Genomic DNA, 20175 nt, shown 5'->3' with positions numbered 1-20175 from the left:
GCGTGCGTCAGGTGGTGCCGTGCGTCAGGTGATCAGGTATGGCACATTTTCCAAAGCACTACGGGAATGATGTCGCTATTACATTCACTGTCTCTATCCTGCCTGCTGCCTAGAAATCTCTGCTGTATTCACTTCGTACTACCCTCAAACCCTTCTTCTCTCCACAGATCTCCCCCTTCCTCACTTCCACACCTCCATCGTCCTTTGTACTGTCTCCTTGCTAGGCTCTGTTCTAACGACTACACGGTAATGTGATGATTACCTTTCTGAATGAGGATTAGGAGCTGATGGAAATGTCCAGAAGCATTACCTCGTCAACGGGGTCCATCCTGTCCACCGGATCCCGCTTTGAAGAGTGCTATGCATCTCCACGACTCGTGCTGGAAGCCGGCCCAGACTCACCAGGATTCCCCTCTTCTGACGGTAGATCCCGCAGAAATAAGAGTTCTAGCGATGAAAGCTCGGGGCCTGGACCGGCATGGGATAACTTTCTGAACGAGGATCTCAGAGCGGGTGGTCCCTACCTCTGCTCCATACCGTTGAAGACAACAGTACTCCCTCGCACTCACTGTCTCTCCGGTCCACAGGTTGAAATCGAGGAGCATGTCCGACGGATCCTTAGTGAACATGCGATCACGCCGACCTATGTCCACATATTGCAGAGACAAAGCGTCGTAGATCCCGAGCTGAACCCTGTAGTTACCGTCTATATCGAGGCTTCCCGTCGTCGTGTAGACGGTACGTGGGTGGCGGCGGCTAGAAAGGTCCTAGAAATGATGCGACAACGGGGAGTCATGGTTCACACACACACACACACACACACACACACACACACACACACACACACACACACACACACACACACACACACACACACACACACACACACACACACACACACACACACACACACACACACACACACACGGGGTCAGAGACAGCACGATACTTTCCCTATGCAAGCCTCTGTTTATCATTCCTCAAGCGATCGGTGGTATGGTTATCTCTGGTTCAATACTAGATACATAATCGAAGTTGCTCAACAATTGAGAATTGGGAAAATTAGAATGGCTATAGAGTAGAACCGTCAAAACGAACGATTAACTTTATGATTCATAGGTAAGATGGTGTTTGCATACAGGGTTATGGGAACCAAGCAGAAATTCAAGGTCTTTTCAAACCAACTTCTCCTTCTACCCGCCCAGAGCAAGGCCGCGGTCCTCGGCCATCCGCCATTGACTGGGATAAATCTAGCAGAAGCGGCTTGATTTCACGAGACCGGTCCAGGAATAATTGTTAAACCCCCCCATCAGTATGAGCATTGCTGGGAAACTATGGGCATTCCCTTGTGATATTCTATCCACATAGAAGAGTCGTGCCCTTTACTACCGGAATCCACAGACGGCCGTCATACTTGACTACGACCCGGTCCCCGGCCTTTTGGATGGCGTATGTACGCGGAACTCAACTCTCGTGACGGTGAACGTCTTGGTCAAGATCTTCGTTTACAGGAAGGTCGCTTTCGATGGCGCGTCAAACTGGGTATCTATTAAACAAACGACCTAAAGAAGATATAAATCAACAAAACGGCATTTCCTTCGCAATCACACGGAACTGGCACTCGCCATTGGCAAAATCTCATACACCAAGAACCTTAATCTCTCCCCACTTTCAATCAACCAGGACCACTCGATACTCTCCAGTTTCCGGCTATTCTGACTCCGTCTGGTCTCTACCTGCGTTTTCCTAGCGCGCGCCTTGATCCCCTCTTCCACGGCGTTTTGCAGCTGCGGGGTGACTTTCAGTAGATTGTTATCGGCGAGGAGAATCAGGAGGGACTCGAGCGCGACAGACACCTTGGCGTTGTCGACGATACTGGCCGTGTTGGCTGCGTAAGGGAGGAAGCACTGCGCCAGCTTGGCCTGGTTGAGATACTCCTCGTCCGTGACGGGGGCGCCGCTCTCGCGCATCCGGAACAGTAGACATTCGCAGAGGGTGGTTTTCGCGGCGGGGAGGAAGTTTGGCAGCACAGAGGGGCTGACGAGGGCTTGGAAGATCGGTAGCGGGAGGTGTCGTATATTCTCGACGAAGAGGTGGTACAGTTCTTCGAGGTTGATGAACGAGGCGGGTAGATGCTGCGAGACGGTGGAGAGCAAGTGAAGAAGACGTTGTCGGAGAGCGAGTGATGGCAGGCTCCCGAGCTGGTCCACGCCGCTGTGTAGATGGGCCGCTGTCTGGGCGTCCTCGTTGGCAGACGGGTCCGGTTTAGATCTTGTGCCGCGACGAGGACGTTTTGTCTGTCGCGTGGGCCGTTTGCTGCCTTTGGTGGCAGTCGGGTTGGTTTCGTCTTGGGAGGACCCGCCGTCGTCGTTGTCGTTGTTTAGATAATCTCCGTACTTCTCCTCGTCGATGTTGACTTCCACCTCTCGCTTTTTGATATTCTCGGTGGCGCCTTTCGGCTGCTTGAGTTCCTTGAGTTCCTTGTGGAACACCTCGCGGAATTCATTAACGGAGCTGGTACTCCCATCCGCAAATATGGCCCGCATGATGCGTCGGTTCTTGCCGTACCCTGAACTCCCTTCTTCGATGTATCGGACAATCAAGCTATCCTGGAGGATCTTAGGTTCATCCTTGGATAACTTCTCCCCCTCCTCCTTTGTAGACGCAGAGTGCAGACGCTTTCTTTCCTCCCAATCATCTTCCATGACCTCACACATGAATTCCAACCAGGTACACCATCTCTTCCACCGCTCCGGGTGCAGCACCGAGCAATTGAACGCCCACCCGACGGCGTGCCAGAAGTCTTCAGCGCGGGACCACACCGACGCCGACTGGCCCAGGTCAAGGTTCAGGGGCTTCATCTCGTCGTCCGAGTCATGCTCGTGCCGTCGTCTCCCGCGCCGAGAGGATTCGAAGTGTGTGAAGGAAAAGGCGCGTCCGAAGTTCGCGGAGACCGGCCCCGCGAGGGTATTGGTGAGGCGGAGGAGTCGGAGCGAGGCATTCGGCGCTTCCGTTTCTTCGGCTGTTTTGGCGCGCGTCGTGGTGGACGGGTGTACGAGGAAGGTTGCGGCCACGGCAAGATGCTGCGGCAGGGGAGCGAAAACCGGAGTCGGGGCTTCTGTGGCAGTGGAGAGGATGTTTACGAGGAGGTCGAGAGCTTGAGTGTCTTTGAATGCGGAGAAAGTTAGCGCGACGGTGGTGTTGACAGAGGAGGGGGGGAGCGCACAGAGTTTTTCTTCCAGGAAGATACCGGAGTGTTGGATGAGTTCGAAGGGAATGGATTTAACAGGACGATAGGAGGGCAAAGTCGCCTCCTCGTCTTTTAACATGATTGATGGCAAGAAATTGGTGGTGCTGAGGACGGCGGTAGTTGGTATGTGATAGATTGATAATCGCGGGCCGGGACGCTTATCGATAGTCGTCGCACGGCCGAATTCTTTGATAATTGCACGGAACGCGATATCTGTTTGAGATTATCTGAAAAGAGTGTAGATAATGCGTCAGAGTTGGACAAGAGCAACAATTTCCAACAAATCAGAAAAAAGGTGTCATTCTTTGTCGACGAGATACTGAAAGGATTCCAAGAGGGCAGGAATAAGAGACAGTAAAACGGCGGCCCACTCATCAAATCAAGGTGCCGTAGTGTAATGGTTATCATGCGACGTTGTGGTTCATCCCGCAGTCCCGTCTCGATCTGGGTTCGATTCCCAGCGGCGCCATCTGGCGTTGAGACTTGATTTGTCTTTTTGCATCTTGGAGATGGACCTTTCTTCATGTACTTTCTTCATGATGGTTAAAAATAATGTTTGTTGTCTTTTGTACTTTTTTGTTGGGGTTCTCTTTCTCTTCGCTTCTACCCCACTCCATGTTAACTAACAATGTATTCTCTCGCCCGTGGCTGGGATTCGGGTATATATATCGACTCAAACACGCCCCAGTAAATACTTGTAACTATAAGGTAGAAAACCACCAGAGAAATGCACGGGCAAAGTTAACAAGAAAATAATAATAGTAATAATAGTAACATCGCTCAACGTCCAACGCTACATATCTCAACTTTCAACACTAACTAACCGCGACTATAGCAAACACATACAGATATAGATAATCGAGTAGAATTAGAAGAATACATATGAACGCACTCTCAACAGGGAACCGTCCAAAAAACATACACAGCGCTCTCCATAAGAGACAGATTCTACTCATAAATCACCACACTAACCAACCCTCTGAAAGTACCTCGGAGACTAGCCAAACCAACCGGTCTCATCACATGAACGGACGGACACACGGACACCGGATAAACAGGCAAAAAGCACCTCCCTAGCATAGCATGGACCTCGACAGCCCTAACTACTGTAAGTCATAGCCATTTGGAACCTGCAACCAATGACCCTAATGCATTAAACTCAGCCCCCACGCAGCAAACAGGAGCTAAAACCCCGGGTTCCTGGACGTCAAAGGGCGCTTTGATCCCGGGGACTGCATGCATGGGCATTAGCATGGGCATTAATTAGCATTAGCATAGCTTTGTACTAAATAAGTCCGATCTATAGTGACTTTTCTAACTTGCAAAGCTACATCGTCGTGGTGAAGGCGCCCTACGGGACCAAGAAAAGGTCATGAAAGAAGACAAAGACAGGCAAGGAGACAAGAATGGAAATGATAACCTGGATATCTAGAGTTAGACACGTGGAAGACAAGGGTCGCAGCAACACGGAGTATATCTGCCCTCGTCCCTTTCTATTGCTTTCTTCCATTATGCCTCGTTCCAACCCCCCCCTCTTCTATTTTCTCTGCAGAGCCATTTTTTTGGTCTTCGATGTTGTTTTTGTGTGGTGTTGTTGTGTGTTCTTGCTCATCCCATTTGGTCGTACTCTGTATTTCGAGAGCATCATTTTCGCACCCTTACATCATCGCTCCCCCTTTAACCCCGCCAAGGAGCAAAATAAAACCCGACAGGATAGAACGGAAGGCCCCAGCCAATTTCCCAACGGGAGACCTGACACCTTCCCGGGAATGCGCAGTAGAAAAAGAGTAGAGAGATAAGATAGGGAGAGGACAGTAATGAACGCCAAGTGGAGAATATTATCAAGAAAAGGAAGATAGAGAGAGGCGGATTAAAGATCAGCGAAATAAAAAGCAAGAGAATTATTGAAAAGAAACGACAAAGATAAAAAGTCCGCTATTCCTCGGGTTCGCCGGAGAAAAGCCCTATTCGCAATCGGTGCGACTGTATTCATATTAGCACAAGCCGACAATATCCCCAGATGAACGGAGTGACATACAAATGGAAGTTTCGGGATGACCACGGCCAACGTGGCGAGGAAGTTGATGGTGAAGTACGTCAAGTCGTAGTGGGTATAATGCGTGCTGAGGAGGAAGAGGCAGATGGGCACGCAGAGGAGGAATTTCTTCGTCGGGGTATATTGGTCTCCGTTGTCGATTTGCTCCCACATGTTCAGATTATCGTAGGCACCCGCGTTGAACTCGAAAGGGATGCCCCGCACCCAGTGAAACATGAGGAACGAGCCGAACATGTAACTGATGTTGGTGAGGGTCCATGAGGTTTCCTGCGAGACTCCGGGGATGATATCGTAGAAGATCTTGAGGGCAACGATGAGGACGAAATGGATTGTCCAGGCACCTATGTCGAAGCATTCGAGTCAGCGGATTACAGACACACTTTCTCCAGACGAACGGAGTCATCCGGGGAAGATTCGTCCGCACTCACCCTTGGCATTCACCCAGTTCGCATTCAGATTGGGCAAGGCCGCCTGATCACTGGTGTGTTCAATGGACTCCGCAGGCTCCTGGTAGATGATACTGCTTGACCTTCTCCTCCGACCAGCCTTGCTTTGGGACATGTTGGGGTCTGGCGTCAACCGGTGCGGCCGATTGTCGGCCTCCGGGGGGAAGGAGATAGCACGGGGAATCAGAAGGGAAGACACTTTGGCGGTATTGATCGGAAACTCGGGGGGAAAGGAAGAGAGATTCGAGTGGAGAGAGGGAGCGGAAAATTAAAGGGGGTGGAGGAACAAGAAAGAGCGGGAGAAATGGCAGAAGGTAGACCGTAGCAGGTCTCGAGACGACGGCGGAGAAAGCGAGATGGGATCAATTCCGACCGTCAAGCGAAGGCGAAGGCGAAGGCGAGAGTTGAAAGCGAAGGTGAAAGCGAAAGTCAGATCGCGCTCGATGATCGGCGTCGGTCACGGGACAGCCGTCCAGCCTCGAGGGGCAAAAAAAATTGTAGAAAAAAAAAGGAGAATATTTTCTAGAATTGGAGAATATTCAGAAATCTTTCTGGAATCCAATTCAATTTTTTCTTTCTTTTCTTTTTTCCTTCTCTCGCCGAGAGTGACGTGGGGATTATGAGATAATGACCAAACGAATGGATTAGACAGGGACAGGAAAAGGAAGATGACAGCTTCCTATGAAGAAAAAAGATGGGGATGGGTTGGAGAGAAAAAAAGGAAAAGAAAAGAAGAGAGAAAGAAGAAGAAAGAGCTTCTAGAAGAAATCCAGCAGCCTACTAGGAGTCTAAGGGAGATTTAGATAAATTAGACAAATTAGATCCCAAAAGATGCGATGCTAATAATAGCCCGATATCACACGGATGAGACGGTCCAGAAGAGGCCAGACACTGTAGAAAGTAGAAAGTTCAGGGCAATCTGCGACAATCACATCCACTTTGGACACTTCATCGCCTCTATCTCATGCATCTCCCTCTTACTTTCGAACAATGGCGATTCTTCCTTTCCCCAGCCCTGCGTCTTTGGCTCATCTTGTCGGCCGTAACATTTCCTGGCGAACTTTAGCGTGACGGCGAATTTCCGTCAATTCTTGCATTGAATCTTCCTTACAACTACTTTACGCTGTACGGAGTACTCCCTTCCTTCTCTCCTCCCCCGCCCCCTTCCGTCTTTCATGTGGCATACCGCATAATGCCCAACTCCTCCGATGGTGAACACGACTCTAGGACCGCCTCGGTGGGCGTCCAGCGAACCCGCCGCGGTACTTCCAACGATTCTTCGCGTCGCAGCTCTCTAGATAAACCCAACGCCAAACGGCAACGAAGAAACGGCAAGTCCGACACACGCGAGGTCCAGGACTTCGTGCCCCGAGGCGCATCGTTTAGTGCAAACTCCCTGCAGGTGGACCCCGACAGCACCTCGTCTTCCGGCTCGGATTCCGAAAGCGACTCCAGCAGCGGTTCGGCCTCCTCGTCGGGTGGCGATGACGACGAGAGTTCGAGCTCTGACTCTGCAGAGGAGTACAAACCTACACAGGCACCAGCTGGAGGCTGGAACAAGGGCAGCAAGAGTGGCATCCGGACGTCGCTCAGGTCTCGAAATCAGACAAATGGCGACGACAAGACCCCCACGCAGTTCGACGCGGTAAATGATAAATTCTGGCGCAGTCGCAGTGACTCGGCCTCGTCTGGTGGGGGAGACAGTTCCAAATCGCGCAACGAGAACGGCAAGAAAGAGGATCCTCACGTCTCGGAGGAGGGGGAGTTGGAGGAAGACCACACGGCGGAGTCCAGCCAAATGCATCTGTCGGGCGATTCAGACGAGTCGGACTCTGTGGATTCTGAGGCTGATGATTCTATATTGTTGAATATTGGATCCCGGGACGAGGACCAGAGCATCTCTGGCCAACGACCAAAGGATGATGGTTACGACCCTGAGCAATTGCCCCTTTCGGAGCCTCGAGTCAATGGTGACGCCCAGAACGGTGTTACGAACAATCCTTCCAAGGAGGAGGCCTTCCGCCGTTTCTCTCAAAAATATCCTATGACCCCCTCAACTCTGGCTGACCTAGAGCGTGACGACATGGAAAGGCAGGCGAGATGTTTGTTCTATGATCGAGACATTAATGACATCAGTCTTCAACTGCCTATTGCTTGTACAGAGTGCTCACGAGAGGGCCATTTGGCCGAGGTGTGCCCATCTAGGGAGGTAAGTTTGGAATCTGGTCGACTGTTCTTGTGAAGACAGTTTCTCTACGTCTGGTTGTGAGAAATGCTAACGGCCACAGTGTGTACATTGTGGTGCTTGGAACCAGCACCAAAGCAGTTTCTGTCCGCAGTGGAGAAGATGCCAACGCTGTCGGGACCGGGGCCATGATGAGGCGCAATGCTCATCGCAGCTGAAAGGTTCCGCCGCCGAGACTCCTTGCGATCTGTGTGGGTCGACAGAACACCTGGAGCTTCAATGTGACGCCGTGTGGAAAATCCCCCGACAAGACGCGCAGTCTGGACCGGTGCTAGTCTCCCTCTCGTGCTCGCATTGCACCAGCAACCGCCATCTAATCGGGGACTGCCCGTCCCTTCCTAAACCGCTGATGTCGTCGTCGTGGACCCTTAAGGGAGTCGATCCAAACATGGTGACCAACACTAACTCGGTAGTGAGCGGTCGAGCAAAGGGCCCTTCGTCCCGAGGTAGTCAGCGGGGCGGCCTGAAGATTAGAGGTCGTGCCGACCAGCGCTCGCCCTCCCCCGATAGCGACGACATGATGTCTCGGCCACGGCAGCCCATCGGTCGCGGCGCACCGCGCGGCAATATCCGCATCGGAGGTGGCATCGGAAGGAACAAGAACTTCGCCCCGGCTGGTCCAAGGGCCCCCGAACCCTCGTATCACGGTGGCTACCGCTCGCGATCTCCCCCTCGTCCGGGCCGCGGCCGAGGCAGAGATAGCTACCATCCCGGCGGTCCTCGCTCCCCTCCCGGTCGACCAAGACATCCTCTACCCCCACGCCCCGGTAGAGGTGGCGGCGGGGATCGAGGAGGTCGCGGAAGTTATCGTGGCGGCGGTCCCGGACCCAAACGAGGTGGTGGCGGCGGCGGCGGCGACGCCTACCGACCCTTACCCAGCGCCGGTAAAAAGGCCTGGGATAGATACCGACTGTAAAGCAAAGAATAAATGGCTACCTCTCCGGACGAATAATGAAAGGCGTATGTGATTGATTGTTTGGACCGTTTGGGCGGCTTTCCTCCCGCTTTTTTTACTCGATATTGTGTGATATACCCTATTCTTTTGCATTCATTTCTCGCTTGTGTATGCATATTCATCTACTTTCTTTTTTCTCATGTTTGTCATAATGGGAAGTGGGGACTGTACACTACATACAGAGCATTATCTAGAGATCCGGAGTTCGCTTTGGGTGGTCCTGATTTCATTCTTTTCCTGGCAAAACCTCGGTGGCTGCTTATGAACCCACGCCAGGAATACTATGGACATTTATTTTCGAGGCACGTAAAGAATACTGTGATCTATTACCCCGTATCCTTAACCCCCTAAACAACTCCAAAGAATTCCTAGATCCGTAGTACGAACTAAAACGCGATACTTGTTACTCATTGTCGACTGATCTCTGCTTTTGTCCCATAATCCTATATGCAACCACCATCATACCTAGTATCTTACTAAATAGTAAGATTCGTTATTCGTTTTGACGTTTTTACCCTATAATTGAGAAGTGTATACAATAATTGCTCTAGTTCTCTGTTGTTGAGTAATTCCAATTATATATCTAGTTGAATCAAAAATACTTATACTACTAACAGTTTGAGGAATAACAAATAGAGAGTTGTAGAAGAAAGTATTATACTATCTCTAACTATATATATGTAAACTATAACTTCTAGTTTAGATTTATTAACATAAAGTATACTCGCGTCGTCTATAACAGCGTCTTTAATAGAAGAGTTGTTTTATTCGTTATGTCAATCCCACTCGCTATATACCTCATGAAAAGACGCAGTAAGCTAGTATGATCTTTTAGATCAGCCGGGCGATATCTTGCTATTAAACTATAATAGGATAGCTAATATAATTGCCAGAAACTCCTCCCGCAGAGACACACCCGGCCGGCTTGCCGTCCTTATCATTGTCCCCCTCCATGCTGCCAGAAACAATCGATCTGCCACTCGGGAAACGAAGCATAGAAACAGGACAGGAGGCCCGTCTTCAACCGGAACATCACGTGCTACGACTGTACTGTACGTATTCAATGTATCAACCATCAGCCAAATTCATGGAATGCTCGATATTGAGGACAAGCCGTCTCCCTCCAAGACCATAATGGACCGAATATACCGGTCATTGGAATTACGGCTCAAGTTGCGCACAGTCTCGAGTCCAAGAGGGCCCAGGGCTATGCACGCATTATCCCAAGGTACTATTGAGTGTGGGCAAAGTATCATTTGGGTATGAAATCAGTAGTGTTGACAAACTGGCTTGATAGGAATGAAATGAGTAGATCAGGTGGTTCTATAGTTCAGTGGTTACGAAATCCGCTTAGGATCTCCACTGAACACCTCTGCCAAAGGACGTCTCCGGAGAACGTCGTCGAATCCGTAGGACCTTGGTCATTTCTGCATATCCTTCTTTACCCGTTAGAATTCGATACTTACACTCACTCCTCTATCTCTGTCCCTACTTCCAGATTGTTCTTGAATGATGGCGCTTTGCTCTTTTTTGATACTTCTTATTCAAATTTCAAAAAAACTAGATGCAACAACGACCACACAGAACCTTCCATGATATCACGGACCCCCCACCCAGTTAAACAATAGAAGATAGAAAAGCAAGAACTCCCTGCCAAAATTCCCGGTAGTTAGATAGATACAAGGATGGATATCACTATGTTAAGTTATAGATAGAAAAAAAGAAAGAAGGATCGCGCTTTACGGAGGAGGTCTGGGACCGATGATCTGACGCCTCGCACCACCAACGCCCAAGCCAGGCCCTCCTCGGTTCTGACTATCGCCGCCCAAAAACCCATACTGGTGGACGTTCCAGGCGCCCTGGCCGGGGCCCGTGCCTATTGAGGAGTCACCGAGACCCTGGGCGGCGACGGCCTCGGTCTGTTTCTGGTTGTCTTCCCATTCGCGCTGGCGCTCGCGTTCGCGCTCCATCTCCCGCTCGAGAAGGGACTTGGAGGCCCAGCCGCCGGCTTTGGTCTTTTGTTGCGCGGCTTCGCGGCGGCTGTTCTCGGCGTCGACTTCAGAGGTGGTGCTGTAGTCTTGGGGACGGTGGGCGGCGGGCTTGGCGGCTACCGGGGGACGGTTGAAGGAGAGGAATCGGTCGACGCGGCTCTCTTGTTTCTGGTTCACCGGGTCAGGGAGAGGGCGGGGAGGTTTGGGAGGGGGACCACCGCTGCTGGCTGTCGAGGTCGGGTCGGGTAGGGGCCGACGAGGCGGCATAGGTGGTGGGCTGGACTCGGCAATGGGCTCTTCCCGCTGATGATCCTGCCATGTGCGTAGGAGACGGCGCTCCTGTTCCAGAGAAGAGAGATCGTAGCTGGGTTTGGGAGGGACGGGAACAGGACGAGGACTGCGGGCTGGAGGGGTGTTGTTGCTGCTGCCTGCGGAATCCTTCTCTCGGAGAGCTCGTCGCTCGCGCTCATACTGGGCTTCTCTTTCCTTGGCACTCTCCAGCTCCATCTCCAATTGTCGAATGCGCTGGTTCTCGCTGGGCTCGGTGGCGGCAGCACGACCAGATACTGGCTGGCTGGCTTGGTACTGGCTGAGGAACTGGCCGTTGAGACGAGTGTCGTTGACCTCGCGGCGACGCTGTCTCTCCTTGTCGGTCCTGTCCTCCGTTTCTCTTTCCTCGCGCTGACGTTGACGCTCCTCCTCCTCCCACTTGCGCTGTTCTTCATCCCACTGTTTCCGTTGCTGCTCCACTTCGAGCCGCTCCTTTTCCCGAAGCTGCGCCGTCTCTTCCTCCCAGCGACGCGCTTCCTCGGCGCGCGCACGCTCCTCTTCTGCCTCGCGTTCCTCCCGTTTCAGCTGGCGCATGCGCTCGGCATGTTCCTGCTCCGCACGGAGCCGGTCCTCTTCCTCGCGCCGGCGCTTCTCTTTCTCCGCCAGGCTCGGCACATGCGGCGCGGCGGTAGTGATCTGTCGACGAGCGCCAAAAGCGACGCCCTGGTTAGCCTGGCTGGCGCCGCCCATGTAGCCATATTGATGAATGTTCCAGGCCGGGGCGGTCGAATGCTCGTCGCTCTTCTTACTCCAGCTGCTGACAGCTGGGGATTTCGCGGACGGGCTGGATTGCGCGGAGACGTTCGAGGCGGTATCGCTGACCCCGTTGTAGAATCGTGACTTCGTTGGCGTGTAGGCCCCCTGGCTGGACCCCGTCATATTAGGGCTCAACGTGCCCCCCTTATTCTGAGGGCCGATGGTCCGGGGGAACTTGGACGGTTGAATTGCGTTGGCTCTTCGACTGAAGGCCATCAGACACTGGAGGACCTGCGCGGGGTCCTTGCCTTCGTAGAGGTCGACGGTGAGGAAGACATCGTGCGGCGGGAGACTCAGGGGCTGAATTTGACAGGCCCGGAGGAAGTGCGAGATGTTTTCCATTTGCACAAAGGGCATCGACGATTGCTTGAATTTGACCCCGGGAGAGACCGCAAGGTTGACGAGCCTAGCGGGTGAGACTTTGTTAGTTGGCTGCCCAATGAAGTCTCCTTGGCCGGCATGTCTCGGAAGGTCCTTGGTGAGGTGATAAGAGTGCGAGAAACGGCTGAATGTCTTACCTGCAGAGTGCGACACCATCTTTCAGGGCTTCTAGAAGATCCCCGGCAGGTAGTGATTCATGGAGGACTTCCTCGATCCAGTCGCGCACTTCGGCGGCTGCCTGCGGGGTATAGCGGGACAGGCGCAGATTGCGCAGGTCTTTGTCTAGAGACGTGACAGACGCCATGTTGGGGGTTGGAAAGGATCGGTTCTATGCGCCTATTGCATGTAGAAGAGGCGTTTCTGTTGAGAGGTGAAATCGGTAGATTGTTGCCTGTCAATTGGCCACTGAGGCGAACCGTGGAACGCGGCCAGGGGGGTTTGTATGTATATGCCCGAGAGAATGAGAAGGGTATATAAAGTGACCGGACACGAAAGGGACAGACTCGAGGCTCTCAGTCAAAAGGAAACGAAAGCCCAGAGGATACTCGTGGCGTTTGTAAAACCCAAATTTCTGGAAAAGAAGAAGAAAGGGGAGAGGAAGAGGAAGAGAAAGAGAAGCGAAAGGGCGAGGAATGGAATGTTCCGTCAGCCGCTCCGCCTCGCCCGATGACGTCCGTCCGCTTCTTTGCTCGCCGATCCCTTTTGACCCTTTCTCCCTGGCATATTTCCCCTACTGCTCGCCTATCGAACTCCACCCCCTTTTTTCTTTGCAATTTAGCCGAATAATAATTGATTAGTATTTAGACACTACCATCGGGCACCAATGAGTCCCATCAATAGTTTGTGGTTCAAGTGGAAGAGCCTTAAACTGCCGTGGCGAAAATCCTTCCTAGCGGGTGTGTTCAACGAAGCGCCGTGATCTGTCAGAGTCGTACCTTATACTTATTCGTCTTTCTGCATAGGATCGGACTTGCGCGGCAACACGTTCTGGGAATTCAAAGATGCACTGAACGCCTCGCGATACCGACGCATCGTGAAAGTCGACCCGAAAACCCATCTCGGAGATGTCCAAGTGAGCCGTACGTGTTCAACCACCAATCCCATCTCGGATCGATCGAACTAACACGGATATTTGCCTGCAGCGCAATGGCACCAATGGCTCCGACACATGCGAAAGGACGCGCCGACCATTGAAGAACAGCAACAGGATCTTGTCCGCCAAGCTCAGATCAAGCAATTAGCCCGACTGGCCGACGAGCGATGGGCCAGCAAACCGTCCTACCTTGATAAGCCGCAAACCCAGCAACCTGCGCCAGCAACCAAGACGAGCGATGATACGATGAATGCGCCGGCACAGGAGGCCGAGACCGAGACCGCTGCAGAACGGGACGAGATGGAGAAACAGCCGGCCGCGAAGGAGGATCCATGGGCCAAGGCGAGGGGGTCGCCGGGCGAGAACTGGCAGCCGGATTCCTGGTCGCCGAAGGCGTCGGGGCGATGAAGCAGCGGTGTACGGGAAAGCGATCTTTCTCTCTCTCTTCAAATACCCCTCGCTCTGGCCTTCAGGTTGCACAATACAATCTGGGACGGCATACGGGTCGGGCGAAGCGGCCGGTTCCTTAACAGTCTCGACTTGATAGCAGAACCCGGCTATCACAGTTCCCCATTCTCGTCTACCTAACCTACAAGCACATCGAGGACATGGCATAGTGTGGGATTGATTCATTGTGATTTGGCAAATTATAAAAGCATTGGGGACGGCGTCAATTTGATCATACTCAGATACATTTATTTTCCCATACTGTATAATAGTCTGATAATAAAGAAAACGACGATTACGATGGACTGAACTGAGGGAACTGGCGTCAAGTCATGACAATCATCTACTCGTCGATTGGACGGTTGCAGGTGGAGATCAGGTGCCTGGGGAAAGCCCTAAGGCATCGATCGGGCGGTTCTACAAGACCTTACTGGGAAGGTTTGAAGAGATATTAAATGAATTAGACTCAGTTATTAGAATGCGTATTGTAGTATAAATCGCTCCAGAAAGACCCAAAAAGATGATCTAACATTTTGAAATCCAAACGCCAAGTTCCTTTTTCAAACACAAGCGCCAAACGACCATTGCCAAAAAACGAGAGAGGTATATGAAACCAGCAAAAAGAGAAACACAAATATAAAGCAAAGCAAAACACAACAGAACAGATATTATATGTGTATAATATGCCAATGCTTGATTCTCAGCAGAAAACTGCCTCTAAAGCCTCGACGTCGCCGCCTGCTTTCCGGACCGCGTTCAAAGCGGCCTCGCCCATCTTGCGTCGTCTATCACGGGCTTCTTGCTCCCGTCGGGCTTTCGTTTTTGAGCTTCCGCTGGGAGCAACTCCCGTGAGGATCTTATTTTTGTCGTGAGGGGTGAAGTTCACAAATGATACCGTCACCGATTTACCGGCTCCCCTAGGGCTTCCGCCCGAACTTTTGGCCGGCCTGGGAGCGCTCATAGGTTGGGATGACATCTTTCTTTGTTGGTAACGACCGCGCGGAGGGGTCTTCATGTTGCGCATGCCCTTGGGCGATCCGGTTGCCGTCGGGGACAGCGATGGAGACCGCGAGGACGAATTATGCATTTGAGGTGCGTAGGAGGGATCCACAAATTTCTGTGGTGTCGTGGGAGCATGTGTGTATGATTGAGTTCCCTGGGCATTAGGAACGGATGGCATCTGCGGTGCGGCAAATGACGCGTTTGCAGCACCCGGCATGTCAAATGATGAAGGATCCAACTGAATCATCAGACCGCCCTGCAGCATGTCGTGCTGGTTGTTGGGGGTCTGGATCGGTCTCTGAGGGGTCGGGGACGCGACCATCTGTGGGTAGGAATGTCGCTGGGCAACCCGTGAGTTCATGGGAGACCACCACGCTTGCGCATCGTGGCTTTGCAGATCGGGTGTGAATGGAAGTCCAGAGGTAGCAAGGGAATCGGAATGCCACGAGGACATGGACTGAGGGTCCGAGGAATGTGGAGAAGAAAAAATGTCGTCCGCTGAGGGGGGACTGGAGGTGGCCATGGCGGAGTTGTTCGACTGACTCAAATACCGTTGTTGCTGTCGTGCTAGCGCCCCGGCAGATGGAGATGGCATCGAGATAGCGGGGGACTCGTTGAATATGGCCGAGTCGAAAGGGTTGGCCATCTCAGAGGAGTCCCCATGGTGTGTCATTTGGGCAGTGTGGTCGGCGCACATATTCTCGTGCTGCACCAGAATATCGGAGGGCGGTGGGGACAAAGGCAAACGATCATCCGTACTACCCAAGCTGAAGTTCTGAAAGCGCTGAGCCCAAGCTTCCGGGTACGCCATTCTGCCTTTTTGGAGTTGAGAGGAGCGGACTATACTGGGGGAGAAGCTCTGTTTGCGCAAAAGGCCGCGGCGTTCATGGGTGTCACGACGATGGCCGGTTGATTTGGGAGTGACTAAGGCGCTTTTGGCTTTGCGTTGAGGAGTGGCCGGGGGAGTAGACGGCGAGCGAGTTTTTGCCGGGGGGTTTGGAGAAGAAGCTTCAAGGTTGACGTTAAGATCCGCAACGGCCGCGGGGTGGATGGTGTCTTGAAAAGCAAGGGGTGCTTGGCCTGTAGAAGAACTGACGTCTTGCGGAACAGACCAAAGGTCTCTACCCCAGGGTTGCGGTGACTGCTGGGCCCGCTTGGAGGCGGAGATGGTGGGTGACAGGTCGCCACAATCGCTAGACAATGAGTCGAGCGCGAATATTTGATCAAAGTCTCCATGAAATGAAACGTCTTTGTTGCCGTCGGCATTTGTAGGGTCCATATTGACGTACTGGAAAATATCGTCATTGAACGAATGGTCGAAAGGTTGGGCGAACATCTTGGGGGAGTGAGGTACGGCGGTCACCTTCCGTTTGCGGCGACAATGAGAGAAGGTGTCAAAGGCTGTTTGACGCAGCAGAAGTTCAGATGATTGGCCTAGAGGCCGGCGGAAATAGTACAGGCAGAGGGAAAGTCACCCAAAGAATGGTAGAGATGGGTTAAAGGGAAGCTCGGAAGGCGAGCCGGGGTTCCAGCAGGGTGTTTGGGTGATGATGGAATGTTTGGACTGTAGGAACAGTTTGATAACTTGTCAATCAAAGAAAACACTGCACAAGATGCAAAGTAGACAAAGCAAACAAACAACAGAGGAGTCGCCCTTTTTGAAGTGCCGCCACAGGCCTTCCAGCCTCTGGGATTCTGCACACATTCCATCTGCTCTAAAGATGGCCAAGGAATGCGATCTAATGGACCTGAAGGAACCTCCCCACCATTGATCGACGTGGAATGCTATAATTCTCCTCGCACGAGCGGCACTGCCAATCAGAGCATCCGGATAGTTCGGTGGCTGAATGGACTTTCCATCTCTTCCATCCACACTTTCATTCAGAGTGGGCTCGGGACCCAAATGGCCACCCGTCGGAATGTAACCTTCACTATGCCAGAAACAGAGGGGATAGCATCAGCAGGACAGGTGTGTGTGCGCGGTGTGCGGGCCTTGGGGGTCCGGGTAGGATCCAAACCAATGACGACGAGATAACACCCCTCTAGTAATCGAAGCCGGGTAATGATCAGGCCGCAGATGCAACAGGGGATCACCAATCACACAGATCCTGGCTGAGTTTGAGAAGCAGTCTGGGAGAAATATTCCGCCGTGGTAGGTGAGTTTTTGAAATGTAAACGTCATATGGGATTACCTCATATGTGTGGTTCTATAGTTGAGGGGCCTGCAATTCCTTTCTTTCACCCTGTTCCCTCTCGCGCGTCTCGACTTCTCCGTGAGCTTCTCCGGAATGGTGGAGCAGAGACTTCCCGGGTGTTTGGTGCACTGACGCTCATAAGGTTGGAGCGGATATCACTTTGCTTTGGGGCTGGGAGGAATGTGCACCCCCCAGCAACAATGCACTAAACCGAGTTCTGGAACCCCCGAACCACCTGGCGATTCATGCCACGTATTCCAACGGGGAATCAATTAACTTGCAGTTTTCCACACAAAACGATCTGCAAATCATAGCCCTATCTTGTAGACGCAAGTTTCTATTATTATCACCCATTAACGCGTCACGGTCTTCTCGCGTCTGTGGAGGATAACGCTGTTTGCATTGAGCAGCCAATTCATGCTTTTTTCAATTCTCCGAATATGCAAGTCACTATCACAGTGACTCGTCAATTGGGCTGTCCCTATTGACTGAAGAGTCCCACACGGAGGGTGGCGGGAACCCGCAGGTTCTTTGTTCTTAGTCCAGTAGCAGAGCATTGATCTCTTCCGAGAGCCTGTAGAAAGAGCCTGTACGGAGTAGAAACTCACAGGGACTAGTCCGGTTTCTCATTTCTTTGTTGAACACTTTTCTGCTTTGTGCTCGACCCCTGTTGAAGAGCCACGGTTCAGCTCCTTGATGATTTCCAAGAAGTCACACTGACAGGGTAGCGGGCAAACCCGTATAGAGCAACACAAAAAGCGATTCCGAAAAAGGAGAGAGCCAATTCGAGGCCTCGGGGAACTTCAAGATCCGCAAGCGGAATCTCAGGTGGGCAAGAACATCCGTGTCGACTCAGGGGGCTCGTCCAATGCCAGAGTGTGGCAACAGCCACTGGCAGGAATGTCCAGCCTACCCATAGCATGGAACATGAATAGAAGCATTCTTTATTTTTGCTTAGAGTCCTAACGCTGTAGGTACAGGGCGATCAGCGACTGGTTTGTATTTTGGGTAAGTCACAAAGCAATTGGCTCGTGTCCTGTTCTGTTCCTGCAGTAAAGCATTCCTGACTCTTCTCGCAAGGGTTATTCCCACAAAGGGAAGTTGGGAGTATTCGATCACTAGAGAAGCCGTCAATTAGATGGATAGTAATAGCTTGCCTTGACCAATGCTTAATCGAGAAACAGAAGCAAGCACAATGAAATGATGAATAGGTACTCCGTACCGATTAAGATCCTGCTGGTCAAGCCGTGGTTTCCTATTGCAGATGATGCCGCTTTAAGGCAATCATGTGACTGGTAGCGGCCCCGATCACGTGGACCTGTTATAATGGGCAGTTAATGTGCTCAACTATGCATTGACCTGGAAGACGCCCACTACTAGTAAGAATATTGGATTGAAAGAATAGGAGCCCTCGAACAAGGGGTCCGTTTGGGCCATGCGTCCTGCACGACTCTGATAATCTGATCTATCACAATGATTCGAGTCTTCAATCCGCTTGGCATCTATATTGGATCAGTCTAATCCTGATCGGGTGCTTGGTCGTCCCGTTTAGTTCCACCTATGACCCCCAGCATCAATAATTGCTCTGTCTAGGACCCTAGGGAGCCAGGGACACTGGGATAGTATTGACTTGTGATCGAAAATGATCAAAATGCAAGGAAAGCCAGATACGCCCAAATAAGGTACTACTGACTCCTGACCCTTACCACAAGCCACCGCAAATCAATGATCCGATGAATGCAAGATGTCGCACAATGGATTAGACAGACATGGAATAGATCCTGGATATAAACATTTCCTCCCTCAATGATTCCGCATCTTTGGTCAAATTAGACAGAAGGTAATTGTTTAGAGTGAAGGGATCAATCTACGTACACACGCACTGAATACGGAGCACGGCAACCACCAAATTGGAAGCGTCCGGAAACATCGATCGGAAGTTGAGTCAGCATGACGTTCGCTTAGGGAACAATACTAGGCGTGACCGGCGCTAAGCCACCCGGGGCAACCGGTCGGACGCCGGGCCGACTGTAAGGCCGCAGAGAGAGGGAGGCAACTGCCGGAAAGTCGCTGATGATGACGGAAATCTGACTGCAAAGTCAGGCTGGTCACCGGGAACTGCCTGCTCCTTCTTTCCCTTTCTTCTCTCTCCTCTCTCTTCAGCGCTTATAAAGGTGCTAACCGCCACCCCCATATAGTGTCGCTTTTATTATTATCCCCATATACCATCAACACACACTACATTCTATCACCGTTTTGAACTTCTCGTCCGAACTCTGACCCGACTGGAACCGGTACTCTTTTGATCCTTACCCCTCGTACCCCCGCCGAAGTCATCCACACATCCCACGAAAAGTGGGTATGACTCAATAAACCCAGGTCGCTTTCCATCATTCGCGCTCGATTAACGCGAATTAAGTGCTCGAAACCTACCGAACAGGCTTTCATATATCGTGAAGTCGTGCCTATTTCCTATTTAGGATCCCACGCGTCGCGACAGGGCGTTATTCCGACCCTCCTACTCTACGACAAGATCCGTTTACACGATCTAGATATCCGACAATACATATGTATAACATCGGAAAATCCATCGTTTCGATCAGAAGAAAGGAGCTGAAAGGGTTGTGTTCGTTTTGGAAAGTCGAAAGCTACCAACAGAAGTGCATGCGCAACAATCTTGAAACCCCCAACGATCAAATTTCGAAGTAATATCATCAATCATGTCTCAGAAGGCCTCTCCCATTGAGGGTTCCCTCGCCTTCCACTAGTTGAACACTTCGTTCACGCTTTAGCTTCGCTATGGATCCCTCCTCGTTTGTCGAAGGCCTTCGAAGCCGTTCATCTATCTTGATCGCAAACAGCACGGTCTATTCGCTTTTGAATCACAAAGCCCCTTCTATCCACCTTGGTTGCTCAGGTTAGCACAAGCGGAAATTTTGCGCAGCTCTATATCCCTATCTTGCACATCGTCTTTGAATTCGGTTAATACGGCCAAAAGAACGCCGTTGAATCAAGAACCCCAGTCACA

The 20175-nt window shown here is 51.7% G+C and overlaps 6 protein-coding genes and 1 non-coding gene across 7 annotated transcripts; 3 read left to right on the top strand and 4 right to left on the bottom strand.

Moving 5' to 3' along the window:
* Positions 1-1604: 1604 nt before the first annotated feature.
* On the bottom strand, positions 1605-3329 carry LDX57_012566 (uncharacterized protein; the record flags this gene model as incomplete). The annotated part of the gene is made up of 1 exon (XM_046094313.1): positions 1605-3329. One exon carries the CDS (start codon positions 3327-3329, stop codon positions 1605-1607), a length of 1725 nt encoding a protein of 574 aa, XP_045950292.1.
* Positions 3330-3633: 304 nt separating this feature from the next.
* On the top strand, positions 3634-3719 carry LDX57_012565. The gene has a single exon. It is a non-coding gene; the product is annotated as a tRNA-His (tRNA).
* A 1466-nt stretch (positions 3720-5185) lies between these two features.
* Positions 5186-5867, bottom strand: ORM1 (ORMDL family protein; the record flags this gene model as incomplete). The annotated part of the gene is made up of 3 exons (XM_046094312.1): positions 5186-5233; positions 5289-5647; positions 5735-5867. The coding sequence occupies 3 exons, from the start codon at positions 5865-5867 to the stop codon at positions 5186-5188; spliced, it is 540 nt and encodes a 179-aa protein (XP_045950291.1).
* Positions 5868-6944: 1077 nt separating this feature from the next.
* Positions 6945-8913, top strand: LDX57_012563 (zinc knuckle domain protein; the record flags this gene model as incomplete). Its single annotated transcript, XM_046094311.1, has 2 exons — positions 6945-7961; positions 8041-8913. The coding sequence occupies 2 exons, from the start codon at positions 6945-6947 to the stop codon at positions 8911-8913; spliced, it is 1890 nt and encodes a 629-aa protein (XP_045950290.1).
* Positions 8914-10117: 1204 nt separating this feature from the next.
* On the bottom strand, positions 10118-13029 carry SCP1 (calponin homology domain protein). Its single transcript, XM_046094310.1, has one exon. The coding sequence runs from the start codon at positions 12564-12566 to the stop codon at positions 10692-10694; it is 1875 nt and encodes a 624-aa protein (XP_045950289.1). The 5' UTR covers positions 12567-13029; the 3' UTR covers positions 10118-10691.
* A 204-nt stretch (positions 13030-13233) lies between these two features.
* LDX57_012561 (uncharacterized protein) lies at positions 13234-13911 on the top strand (the record flags this gene model as incomplete). Its single annotated transcript, XM_046094309.1, has 3 exons — positions 13234-13306; positions 13373-13489; positions 13553-13911. 3 exons carry the CDS (start codon positions 13234-13236, stop codon positions 13909-13911), a joined length of 549 nt encoding a protein of 182 aa, XP_045950288.1.
* Positions 13912-14650: 739 nt separating this feature from the next.
* wetA (developmental regulatory protein WetA) lies at positions 14651-16288 on the bottom strand (the record flags this gene model as incomplete). The annotated part of the gene is made up of 1 exon (XM_046094308.1): positions 14651-16288. One exon carries the CDS (start codon positions 16286-16288, stop codon positions 14651-14653), a length of 1638 nt encoding a protein of 545 aa, XP_045950287.1.
* Between the last annotated feature and the right edge of the window lie 3887 nt (positions 16289-20175).

This window comes from Aspergillus melleus (assembly GCF_016097325.1).
Source record: "Aspergillus melleus strain CBS 546.65 chromosome Unknown contig8, whole genome shotgun sequence".
NCBI lineage: Eukaryota > Fungi > Ascomycota > Eurotiomycetes > Eurotiales > Aspergillaceae > Aspergillus > Aspergillus melleus.
Note: the sequence above shows the minus strand (reverse complement) of the source record. Positions and strands in the feature narration are given on the sequence as shown.

Excerpts from the sequence above, each read along its gene's own strand:
- SCP1 (XM_046094310.1), bottom strand. The coding sequence starts at position 12,566 with ATGGTGTCGCACTCTGCAGGTAAGACATTCAGCCGTTTCTCGCACTCT.